Source organism: Miniopterus schreibersii (assembly GCF_964146895.1).
Source record: "Miniopterus schreibersii genome assembly, chromosome: 10".
NCBI classification, from domain to species: Eukaryota; Metazoa; Chordata; class Mammalia; order Chiroptera; family Miniopteridae; genus Miniopterus; species Miniopterus schreibersii.
In genome coordinates, this window is record NC_138110.1 from 74,211,042 (window position 1) to 74,223,911 (window position 12,870).

Here is a 12,870-nt window from a genome sequence, read left to right on the forward strand (position 1 = left end):
CCATGAAGCAAAAGTCTTCCCATCTTGTTGGGTGAAATGGCCTCTCTGTGGAAAGGAAGCCACACCCATGTCCCCAGATACTGTTGGGGGACATCTGGGGGACCGTGGGCTAGGAGGTCACTACAGGTGGGAAGACACTTGGACACGGGGGTCCTCCCAGAGGAGTGGAGAAACCTGTACAGAGGTTCCCTCCCTCCTCACTTCCCTGGACATCTGCAGAGGTATCATGATAGGATTGGATTCCGTGGACACGGACACCTGGTTTCCAGGTGATGCTCTTATGAACATGCCCTTCAGTTTTCAGCTTCACCGCAAATGCATCCATCTGCCCTCCTAGCCAGCAGCCCCAGGGAGGCACCAGGAAGAAGCAAAGCGACCGGAGGAGGGGGCTTGGGTGTGCCTCACACCACTAGGTGTCCTCTCTAAACGCACGGCTTCTGCAGGGCTATGGACCCAGCCAGGCCCTAGGACAGCCAACACCTTGGAGACCAGGGACTGGGGGTCCTAGGGCCCTGACCTCAGAGGTAGGGGCCCGCCGCTGCTCCCTGCGCAAAGCCTGAAGCTCAGGAGCCTCCACCCAAGGTTGGCGACGGGCGCCCAGGCCGCCTCACGCAGGGACAGTGCCAGATGCCCCACTTCCCTGGGCCACAGCATCAGACTTTGTCCAGCACAATCAAGGAGTGAAGTGCGAGCCCGCGCCAGAGGGGGGAGCCAGGACACCCCCAGCGAGCCAAGAGCATCTGGGGAGCCCTGGTCCAGGTCCGGAGACTGGCGTGCAGGGGGATCCCCACAAGGGGGCGGAGGGAAACCCAGGAGGCCCGCAGGAGGAGGCGAGGCAGGTAGCCGGGCGAGCGCAGCCACGCGCCCTCGTGGCGCCCCCTTTCTGGGCAGGGGGTGGGTAGGAGGCGGAAGAGGCCCTGGGTTTGTCCGAAAGTTTCGAGTGAACCCATCCTCCTGGTAACCCGCCTTTCGGAGCTCGTGTTCCCCGAGAGGGGGCCTCCTTCGCCGCCCCCTGCCCCCGGCACGCAGGACTGAAGGCTCGCGCCCCGGGCGCCCCGCTCAGCGCAGTCTCCTCCCCACGCGCCCCCCGTGCGCGGTGCCGGCCGGCGCCGGCTGCGTCCCCGCACTGCCCCCGCTCGCGCCCGAGCCCCGGTGCGTGGCAGGCTGCGGGCAGCGGCGCCCTCCGCGCCCCGCCTCGCCCGGCGCCCCCCGCTCGGCCGCGGCTCCCCGCGCGCGGGCCGTGGAGTAGCGGGCGGCCGCGTCCCGCGCTCCCGCAGCCCGCGAGGCCGGAGCCAGCCCGGCGGCCGCGCCAGCCGGCAGCGCTGGCCAGCGGCGGGGCCTCCTCCCGCCGGTCCGTCCCCGCTCCTCCTCCTCGGCCGCCGCCGCCCCCGCCTCCCGGCCGCCCCCGCCGCCCCCGCCGCGCCGCCGCCCGAGGCCGAGCGCGGACGCCGAGCGTGGGAGCCATGGCGCGCGAGGAGGAGCGGGACCCCGAGCGCCCGGAGGCGGCGGCGCGGGCCCGAGGCGCGGAGGCGGAGGCGGAGGGCGAGGGGGAGGAGGGACTGAGCGACGGCGACGACGGCGACCGCGGGCAGAAGCGGCGCGGCGGCGGCGAGCAGGGCAAGGCGGCCGCGGCGGCCGGGCGGGAGCGCGGCGAGAGCGCGCGGCTGCAGAGCGCGGGGCTGCCGCCCGCCGCCGTCCCCGCCGCCGCCCCCCGCCCCCCGGGCGGCCGCTGCCCGCCGGGGCCCCCGCCCTGCCTCCCCACGATGCCGGCGCCCGACGAGGAGGACCGCGAGCGTCGCCGGAGTCGCCGGAGGGACCTTCTGCTGAGCCAGCTCTGCTTCCTGGCCCTGGTGGCGCTGCTGCTCTGGTCGCTGTCGAGCATGCAGGAGCATCATGGTGAGTGGGCGCGGGGCTCCCCGGCCGGGCGCGGGGCTCCCCGGCCGGGCGCGGGGCTCGGGCAGACGGGGCCCTGCGGCGGGCAGCGCGCACGGAGAAGTACTCAGCACCCGGGGCGCTGGGCTGGCCCGGGAGCCCCCACCTGTGCCCCTGGGAGGGACGCACCCACAAGCTGGAGGGGCTGGTGGTGGCGGCCGTGGGGACTGTTACCCTAAGCAGGTCCCCCGGTAGAGTGGACCCGGCGAGGTTCGGTACCTGCGCAGGTGACCCACCTGTGTGCTCGCTGGGTTGAGGGCACCAGGGGGGCGGGCTGGCAGGTGAACGCGTGGTTCCCGAGTGTTCTCCATACGGAACGGGCAGGGCGGGCCAGGTGGAAAGCACCGCGCCGGCCTTTGGAGAACAGATGCTGGGAACTTGAGAGAGGAGAAAAGTGGCCACCTGGCCAGGGTTTAGGAATGCACTGTTCTCTTAGACCAACCGGGCACTGGGCAGACCGGTGCTCTGTGGACTCGCAGTTCTGGAGTAAATGGTTTGGACTGGACTGCCCGTCACTCTGCCCTCTGCTTTCATGGTGCCGGGCAGTGGGTCCACCCTCTAAACCCACAACTTTTGTTTTATCTCTGTCTTTGGCCTTCCTGGAGCCGAAATAGATCTTGTGGAGAAATGTGCTCAGAGCAGTTGTCCACCGAAAAACAGTTTGGACCCTGGGGTGCAGCTGTCTAAAAACCAGAGGAATGACTTGGAAGGATCGCTCTTGTAAAAACGGTTTTATATCCCAGCCGTTCAAGTGGCATGTTTCCTGGGAAAATAGTCATATAAATAATTGTGAGAAAAAGCAGTTACAAATCCGTGCTTTGGTGTTAAGATAGACATGGCTTTAATACGAGGTGTTATGAAGTGCACAGGAAAGGCATTTGGATTAGTGATGGAAAAATATTTGTAAAGGTGTCATCAGTTAAGGGATCTCCCCCAGATTGGCTGGTCTTGTGCTTTGTGGGGAAAGCAGATGGTCCATCTTGGTTCAGGTCTTCGCAGACCTGTTGACAGACTTCAGCATATATGGTAATATGAGAGTCTCTTCTGGCCTTCGGTGAAGCTGCCGAGACTCCACGGCTCTCCCTACTGCTCCCCAATCCCAGATGGTCTGGCGATGGGGGCTGACATCAGGAAGGGGACCGTGCTGGGTGAGGGAAGTGGAACCCTCTCCAAGGGCAGAGTCAGACCTGCCAGTTCTCACCAAGAGGGTTTTCATGACCCCCCATTTCAGTCTCAGTTTCTATGAGTGCCAAGCCAGCCTGTACTTCATGTCACCTTTGGAAAGGGCCATTCCTAGTCAGTTGCATGCCGGCCATTTTTCTTGCATGTCGGGGCTCTATGAGTCATAGAGTTCCCACCACTTTCCAGGATAAAGAGACATTTTTCAGGATGGAGAATGTGACCCATACAATTAAGTCCATCAGTGGCAGGGGGCTGCCTGGGCCCCGAGAAAGCTGGGATGTTTGGGGAGAAGGGAGTGCAGACACTCTGCAAACTGGAAACGTGGTGACTAGAATGTCATTTTGAAATGGTTTCCCTGGCAGTGACATTTCTGTTCAGGTGCCAGTGACTCAGATTTAGCTCCATAGCACAGCCCTTTCCCCCATTCCTGCTCTTGATCTCTCTCTTTTTCCTTCCACTCATACTGTCTTTCCCTCTCTCTACCCCCTCCCATAGATGTGGGGCTTAAGAAGACCCTCACCCCAGTACCTGAAGATAACCGAGAAAAGCCAAGTGTTGAGGGGATGCCATCCAACCTCTATTTTTTTCCCCCAAATGACATGCTAGACTTAATTCTGTGTCGCAGCACCCATTTTTCTGTTATATATTGATAATGTCATTACGTGAGACACACCAGTATTTCACAGCAAGGTATGGCTTTTTGAGATAATTTTAAAGATATTAATTAATGTGTGTGAATCTGCAAGTGATTCCTTTGCTTGGGAGATTGTCATTCAACATGTAAGCATTTGAATAGTGAGTATGACCTTGGAAACCTGGGGCTACTCGACTTAAGGGCCCTTTCAGCAAGGAAAAAAAGTTTGGAAGTTAACCTAGTTTTAAGGACTTAGAGAGGCTCAGTGATTCGCTTAAGGTCACACAGCAATTGATGAGTAGAGGGAGTTGACCTGGCTCTTTGATCGCACCTTTGTTCCCTGGTATTTATACCACTGTCTGGGTGCAGCTTTGTAATATTTATGTAACCACACAGGGGGTACCTTCATAAGGATCAAAGGTAATATTTTTATTTGTTCACCTTGAAAGCCATGCGTGATTAAGTGGAACTTTTCAGAACCCTCTTTTCTAACACAGATTGACTTTTTTTAAAAAATAAAAAGGACAGTTCTTCACTAAACCAAAATAGAGGTGTGTGGTAATTATGTTACATAATGTATAATATTTCTGATCATATGGAATCTGAGATCCCTTTCTTGACATTTAACCAGAGTCAGTATAGAGTCTTTTCTGCTGAGGTGAAACGGAGCATTGTGAAATTTAGGTCGAAAGGGTTAATGGGGGAACCAAGAAAAATTTAATTCTCATGACAACAAAGGGATAATAATAATTGCAAGTGTGTGGGCCCTTAAAGGCAGCTGAGGGCACGTTATCGGCGTGGCCTTATTTAAGCTGCAAACGCTCTTTGCAGATGTGTGAGCCTCCGGCAGCGGGGAGAGTAAGTCCTGGGCGTCCTGGTTAGTTGCTGCCGATGAAGATCTCATTTTTGATCTCTGTTTTCAAAGCCAATTGCAATAAGTTGTCAGACTTGCTAACAAGTGTGTTCCTTTCTTTTTTGCAGTGAGGATGGGTTACTTTTGTATGTTTCGAATGTTTTAAAGTGTTTAATTATTCTTTGAAGTAAGGACCATGGTGATCTTTTTCCAGAAGTGGTGTGGATGAAGCCCAGGGTGCTAACTCAGGAGTAACCGTTCCCTGAAGAAGGTTCCTGAGAGGTGAACAGTGAATAAGAAAAATTATTCAAGTATATACGCATGTGTACATGTAGGGTGTTCCAAAAGTGTACGTCCACTTTAGCCGCTGATAACTCACTTCATTTTCACACCTGTTCAGTTTTAACTGATTTGAAATAATGGGTGAAGCCAGACTAGGCTTTGAACAAAGACAGTTTATCCTAAAGTGCCACTAGATTTCTTTATGGGGATACATAAAAGGTAAAGTTTACTGCACAAAACCAGCAACAGTCAACAAATTGAGGGCACACAGATACTGAACGAAATGATTCTTGACGTTTGCGATTCCATTGCTTCTTGTTATCAGCAGTGCCTGGACCAGAACAGTCATCAGTTTGAAAACAGGCGTTGACAAAAAAAATTATTCATTTCTGTAGATTCTTTTAAGTTTTGAAAATGAACTGTATGTTAATAAACACTGACTTTATAATTATTCAAAGTACGTATACATTTTTTGGGACACCCTGTATATGTGTGCTTTTACGTACACGTACACACATACTTTGAGATACGTTTTCTAGTATAAAACAATTTTTTTGCTATGGGTACTTTGGCTGAGGAACTTAGACAGCATAGAGGGGTGGCTTTTCTCTGCTCCATTATACCTGGGGCCTCAGCTGGAAAGAGTGAAAGGCTAGGTGACCTCACAGCCAGGTCTGCAGCCATCTGGTGACGGCATCACTCTCAGTCTGGGGTTGATGCCAGCTGTTGGCTGGACCCTCAGCTGGGATGTCAGCCAGAACACTTACATGTGGCATCTCCATGTGCCTTGGTTTGAACATCCCCAGAGCATGGCAGCTGGGGTCCAAGAGAACAGGGTGGAAGTGCCTGGCATTTTTATGTCTTAGCCTCAGAAGTCACATGGTGTCACTTTCCTGTTGGTCGAGGCAGTGAGCGACGTCAGCCCAAGCTTAAGAAGATGGGGGCCATCACTCACTCGGTGGAGGCCTGTCAGGGCGCGGCGCAAGGCCAGCACGTGCACTGGGAGATGCTGGTGTGGCCTTTGGCAAGCCAGGGACTCAAAGGGATCAGAACTTAGGAGCAATCGTAGCTATTTCCCAGGGTGGTAAACGGTGAATGGCAAATGCAAGGCCAGCTTATCCTCTCGGAACGCGCGTGTGTATGTAATTTTTGGAATACGCTGCAATCGTGAAAACATTGCTACTCGCCTAACTGGTGTGGGATCCAGAGCTGAAGAGAGGGCTGCAGGGGAGTTTGCTAGCAAATGTCGGTCGCAGGTCTGAGACCCCATCTTTAGCTTTGCGGTTTCTCATTCTCGGAGGACCGTGACCTTTCCATGCCGCGTGTGGCTTACAGGGAGGTCTTGCCGGATTCCCCAGCTTTATCTCCCCTTTCCATGCTTCACCACGCTGGCCTTTCTTCTGCTTCTCGAAAGGGTGACCCTTCTTCTGGCCCAAGACCTCTAGCACGTGCTGGTCCCACTGTCACCACTGTAGCTAGTTAATCCTTCCTCCTTCAGTCCCTGGCCCCAGATCTTCCTGACCAGACCAGGTCCCCCATTCTGCTCTCTGAGCAGACTCTTTTCCCTTCAGCATTTATCACAGTCAGCAATTACGTATTTCTTCGGTTATGATTCGAGTAACATCTCCTTTCACCAGATTCTAAGCCCAGGAGGTGAGGGACACTGTGAACTTGTCTCACCTTTGTCACCTCTGTCACCCAGCCCATAGTAGCTTCTCCAAAAATCTTTGTTAAGTAAAGAAGCTCCTTTGATTTTCAAACCACAGCACCCGTGACAAATCTAACTCCCGTGTGTGAGGAGCCCACTGGCTGGCATGCACTTCATTTTCATGATTTATAATTCTTCCCCCAATCCAGAAAAGGCGATGTTTATACTCATTTTTCATGGGCTGACACTGAGTTGCAGAAAGGTGAGTGCCTTGCCTGGTGTCCCTTCCTTAAATGCAGGATTTGAACCCAAGCCCCCCTTCGTCAGAGCTGCACGCCGCGTACTCCCCAGCCGGGGCTTAGGGCATGAATAGAAGACGGGAATCACGCTGCCTTTTTCAGTCACCCGGCGAGTAAAGGAGTAACAGAAGGTTGCTTTCAGAGAAGCAGTATTTTAGAAACATTGCTTTTCAACCTTTTCTATTTTCTGCCTAAACATATATAGATGTGTGTCTTTCCTCCTGGCTTTTCTTAGCTGCTCATCAACCCAGATTTTTCTCCGAGATTTCCTCCACTTGAAAGCCTCCAAACCTTGTGGGAAGATTTTTTTTACCCTGGAGGGTTGGCAAAGGCAAAAGAATTGCAAAACCAGCCATTTGTTGAGAATTCCAAGGCCTGGTGGAAGTTGGCTGATAGGACAGGGTTTTGGCAACTGTCTTTTTCTTTAAGGAGCTTTCTTTTTCTTGAGCAAAATAATTTTGGGGGGGGAATAATAGTACATAGACTTTTCTAATGGGGAAACTGAGATAGGTGTTCAGAAAACATCCCCGAAGTCATACAGCAAGTGGGTGATTCTGCTAGGAGGGTAATTCTAGTTTTTCTGGCCTTTTCCTGCCTTCCATTCCTGTAGAACTCGTTTGGCAATGATTTTTGTTTATCTTCTACAGTGGTTTTAAATGTGGTGTTACTCTGTAGGATTTAGAATTTGAAATATTAAGGTTTCAAGTGGAAGAAGGTTTTCTCTGAGTGAAGTGGTGATGGTACCATCCAGGCAGTTTCAATCAGCGAGGCAGTTTCTCAGGCTTGGGTGAGATCTCCCGGACCCTCCCCTATGGCTAGAGGTCTCATAGGCTCCTCATCACTGAGTCCTGGGGGCCTCTGCTTCCACCTTTTCAAATGGTCCCTTTATGAGACTCTTTTCAGTGGTGCACCTTGAGTGGGTTTCTGCCTGGACCTCATTGGTGAAAGACACAGGGAACTTTGTACATTCAGTCAACACCCGTGGCTTTTTGCTAGTTGTTGCAGTGATAGTGGGGTCAGAGACAGGCACGCATAGTATCTTCCTCATGGCCCTCAGGCTTTCGGGAAGAGGGGCATTGAGCAGTTAATTTTCAAGCCCTACAAGAGATATGAAGGAGAAATACAGTGTGGCCTGGAGGAGGTGTTGGTGGTCAGGAGAAGCTGGAACCTGGGAAGTAAAAGAAATTAGGCTGGTAAGGAATTGGGACAAAAAGGCAAACTCATAGAAAATTGGGCAGAAGATACAGGCAATTCACACAAAAAAGCAGTTGCAAATGGCCAGTAGACACAAACGAAAAATCCTTCGTGTTGATAGTAATCAGGGACATCTACATTTTAAAATGATGAAATACCACTCTTTAATATCGGATTGGCAGAACTGAAACACGAAAATATCAAGTGCTGACAAAGGTGCAGGAAAGACAGCTTCTCTTGTGCACTGCAGATGGGCTCGGAAGTTGGTGCCCAAACACCATGGGAGACGGCAGCGTGATCAGGTTTTAGGCACAGGCTCCAAATGAAGCCTTGGCCTTTTAATGAGATCGATGTGTAGGAAGGGGGGAGGTGGGTTTAGAATGGCAATATGTAGATATTTGAGACCGTCCAAATCAATACTAGGTGCTTATTTAAATCATGAAACCTAGCCATTTTCCCTTGCTTGTCAATCGCTTTATTTCTAGGAGAGGGTGAACAAATAAAGTAAGCTATCTGCTGTGACCTAGTTTGGGGGAATTTCACATTTGCAACTTTGTGTTTTTTCTCTTCATTTTTCCCTTTGTGCCTCAGCATTGTTTGTCCTGAAGCAGGAGTTATTTTCACTGTAATGAGGCAGTCAGCTGCGGAATCGGAGCTGTGTAGGGCAGGAAATAACAAGCAGTTTTCTTGAGTAGGCCTTTGATGTAAGAACAAAGTGGGTGAGGTAGGGCATGGGTGACCAGGAGAAATGGGGTGCTCTAAGTTGACACCAAGAAGTCAATAGCGCCAGTTTTAAGCGAGAACCTGAAGCATTCGCTTTTGGAATTCTGACTTTGATGACTGCCAGGACATCTAGGTGGAACATAGTGAACCGTGGAAAGCCAAGACTGTGAGCAGTTGCAGCTACAAATAATCTGTGAGTAGTATACTTGAGGGTGAGATCGTACCTTTGGTAAGCTCTGTGGGTCTCAGTCTTCTTTGCACGTTGTGATTACCCCAGGTTATAACCTTAAACCTTACTCCTGGCTGGGTCTTGCCCCCCAGAGATTCCGATGGGTTGCTCAGGGGTATAGCCTGGGCGTTGAGATTTTTTTAAGTTGAGACAAGTGGCTCCAGCATGCAGCCAAGACTGGCACCACTGGGTTATATCAGTGGTCAATGTTTACGTTATCATAGCCACGTCTGTGGTCTTCACAGCTGAGCTGGGAAATACACTGGGCTTAATTTTTCTATCCTGCACATGAGTTAATATTGGTCTTCTTAGTTCTCTAAGACTTTACTACTCATTGAAACTCAAACTTTCCTCCAGTTGCCTTTGTCTCCTCTCCATATAGACAATGCCCATAGATACGCTGTCCAGTTCTCTTTCTGGTTAAATCTTTACCAGATTCTTCTGTCCTGGTCTAGTCTGGAGAGGCTGCTCGATAAATCTGCTGCCCAGCTGTGATCTTGAGCTCTCTCTCCAGCTTCTTCCTGAATGTCTCCCCACCCCAGCTCTCCCTATGTTGGGAGTCCTGTTTCCTGTAACTCATGTATGTGTCCTTGGTTTTGTGGTATATACTTTTGGGGATCACACATTACACACTACAGGTACCTCCTACGACAGGGGTATGGAAATAACCAAACAAAGATTTGAGATTATGTGGGTTTGAAAATACATCCATTCTATCTGCACACTTAGAGGATAGTTGGGCTGGGTAAAGAATTTCAGTTGGAACACATTTTTCCCCCTCAGAATTTTGAAGGCATTGTTCTGTTGTCTTCTCGCTTCCCATGCCACCTTGCCCCTGAGGTGTCTGATGCTGTTCCAGTTTTTGAGTGAAATCTGTTTTTTCCTCTAAGGGCATGTGTGCTCTTTACTTTGCTCATAATGTTTTCTCATGTCATGTTTATGACTGGTGGGGTTCTGTTTTCATGCATTTCCTTGGCCACTCCCTTGGTTCTTTTAATCTGGAAGCGTAGGTCCTCCAGACCTGTGAACTTGTCTTTTATGATTCTCTCCATCTTAAGTTCTTTCTTCTCTTTCTGGATTGTTTATTATTTGGATGTTTGACTTCCTGGGTTGATTTGATTTTCTTAGCTCTTCTATCCTGTTTTTTTCTCTCATCCTTTTTGCTCTAATATCTGTATATTTTCTTAACCATATCTTCCAGTTCTTATACTGAGCTTTTATTCTCTGGTGTCATATATTTTATTTCCAAGAGCCCTGTTTTCCTTTGAAAGTTATTTTTAGTAGCATCCTGTTCTGTTTCAATGATACAGCATCATCTCTTATATCCCTAAGTTATTAATAGTGTCTTTGAAGTTTTCCTTTTTCTGTATGGAATCTTTCTCCAAGTTGCTGTTATCTATTTGCTTTGTTTTGATTTTCATATGTGCTTTCTTTGAATGTCAAGTGATCCTTGATGTGTACTCATATTTAAGTGAAGCCAATAAAAAGATGATTGGAAACTGCAAGGAGGAGGGTCTGTTGATTGTGCTTCTGTAAGGTGAGCTGACTGGGCTGTGTCATTGGGCAGTCCTCCATGTCTCTAGTGTTAGTTCTTTATCAGGGGAGGGTCAGCTTCCCAGACAAGGGTTTCCCAGTGTCCTGTCTTGAGGGAAAAGACCTGGTTACTGGGAACCCAAAGGGAGAGGACCCTGGGGTGAGGTGGGGATTCATTCAGCAGAAACACTCTCCTAGGCTTAAGTAAGACCTTGTCTCAGGGACAACTATGAGCAGAAAAGCTGAAAAAAAATTTGTTGTTGTTAATTCTCACCCAAGGATATTTTTTCCATTGATTTTTAGAGAGAGTGGAAGGGAGGGGGGGAGGGCGAAAGAGTGAGCGAGAGAGAAAACCATCTATGTGAGAGAGACAGACACATTGATTGGTTGCCTCCCCCTCTCTCCCCGACTGGGGCTGGGGATCAAACCTGCAACCCAGGTACATGTCCTTGACCTGGAATTGAACCCTCAACCCTTCCTGTGCAGGCTGGTGTCCTAACCACTGAGCAACACCGGCCAGGGCCAAACAATTTATTGTGATACATTGCAGGACCATCGCAAGTTATTGAATTCTCCTTCCCTCTCACCCTTCCTTTCTTCCTTCCACCCCCCTCTCTCTTTTAGCTCCTATACTAACATGAAACCGGTAAGAGTTGTTGCCTCCTGGGAGGGCTAGTGGTCAGGAGTAGGGGAAAGGTGAGTTTTCATCATATCCTTCTTTTTAACCGAAATTTGTTTTGAGCTAGTTGTGGATTCACATGAAGTTGTAAGAAATAATACAGAGTGATCCCTTATAAGTTTTCCCATTTCCTCCAATGGTTAACATTTTGCAAAACTCTAGTATAATATTACCAGGGTGGTGACATTGATACAACCCACGAATCCTATTCAGATTTCCCCAGTTATATTTGTACTTGTGAGTGTGTGTGTGCGCGTGTGTGTGTTAAATGATGTACAAGTTTTTTTACTGATGTAGGTTCTCATAACTACCACAGTCAAAATATTGGACAGATCCAATGTCACAAGGATAACTTGTGTTGCCCATTGATAACCACACACTCCCCATGTATCTTTTTGTACAAAAGGTATGGTCAATGTAAGTAACTCTTATCACCTATTCCAAATTAAGTTAAAAATTATAGCTTTATGAATTAAGTATAATTCCACCACCAATAGTGCTGCTCTGCATGAAACACTGTTATGAGTGGTGGCAGGGAAATGAGTGGAGGTCAGTATGCATGAGTGAAATTGGGATGTGGAGAGTTTCTTCTGTCGTTGCAGTTTTATCACTTTCAGGAATGGTAACCGAGCTAAGTGTGAGAGACAGGTCGTGCTTGGCTAGTTAACAGTTTCCTCAGTGAATAATTTTGTTTCTGTCATTTGCACAATATTTCTGAATGAATACTCCGTGAAAGTATTTTATTCAAGTCGCTTGTTCATTTGAGCAGCTTAGCCATGCTCCTTGCAACATTACTCTCACTATGACTCATTTCCTAGAGCAGCGATTTTCAACCGGTGTGCTGCAAGAATTTTTTAAACATGCAGTACCTGATGATTAAGTCAGGGCCACTGACCTCTTTTCCCTTAGATGGTCAAAAAAAAAAAAAAATGACAACAGTGAACACAACAATAGCTGTCTGGTGTGAATGAATAAAAGTTATACCCATTTTTTTGTCAGATCAGCAAAAAATGTATTTTTTGGTGTGCCGTGGAATTTTAGTAATTAGCTTATGTGTGCCATGCGATGGAAAAGGTTGAAAATTGCTGTCCTAGAATTTTAGAGATGGAGGAGATGTGGAGACTACTGTATCTTAACATCTAACCCTATGTTTAAGGGTCAGAAACTGATGGGAAAGAGAATTTGAACTGGGGTCAAAACCCAGCTTTTCTGACTCTGTGCTTAGTAAATACTTAAGAGAAAACAGCAGAAAGTTAAGGTTAGAAATATATTGAATGCAAACTGTCAGTGAAATTATTTTAAATTCTGAAATGTTTCTGAAGTGCTGGAATTGTGCTGGGAATTATTTGGGATGCGGCGTAGTCACTAAATGGGGGAAATTAGGGAATTTCAGGGTGAGCTGCTTCTTGTAGAAAATGAGAGATTTATTTATTCAGAAATACTGGCTTTTAGGACATGCTTAGCTTGCCTTAGGAGGAAGTTAACCTTGTTGACTTGCCTTCTACCTGGGCTGTCACCTCACAATAGCACGAGAATGATCGGTCATTTTAAAAATGAGTGCCCATTAATTTTTCTTGTTAGAGGCCTTTGAGTTTATAAGATTTTAGTTTTTTTTAATCCCTAGTGTTGAGATTCTAGTCTGTGATCTGAACATCCCTTCCAAAGAAAGCAAAGTTCCCTAG

The 12,870-nt window shown here is 49.0% G+C and overlaps 1 protein-coding gene across 1 annotated transcript in view; it reads left to right on the forward strand.

Annotated features, from left to right (window-relative positions):
- Positions 1–1,463: 1,463 nt before the first annotated feature.
- SLC24A3 (solute carrier family 24 member 3) overlaps positions 1,464–12,870 on the forward strand; it is a gene marked incomplete at its 5' end in the record, with an annotated part of 322,397 nt that continues 310,990 nt past the window's right edge. The window contains one exon of the mRNA XM_081149048.1: positions 1,464–1,896. Coding sequence (XP_081005174.1) covers positions 1,464–1,896 — 433 coding nt within the window. The remainder of the gene's footprint in view (positions 1,897–12,870) is intronic.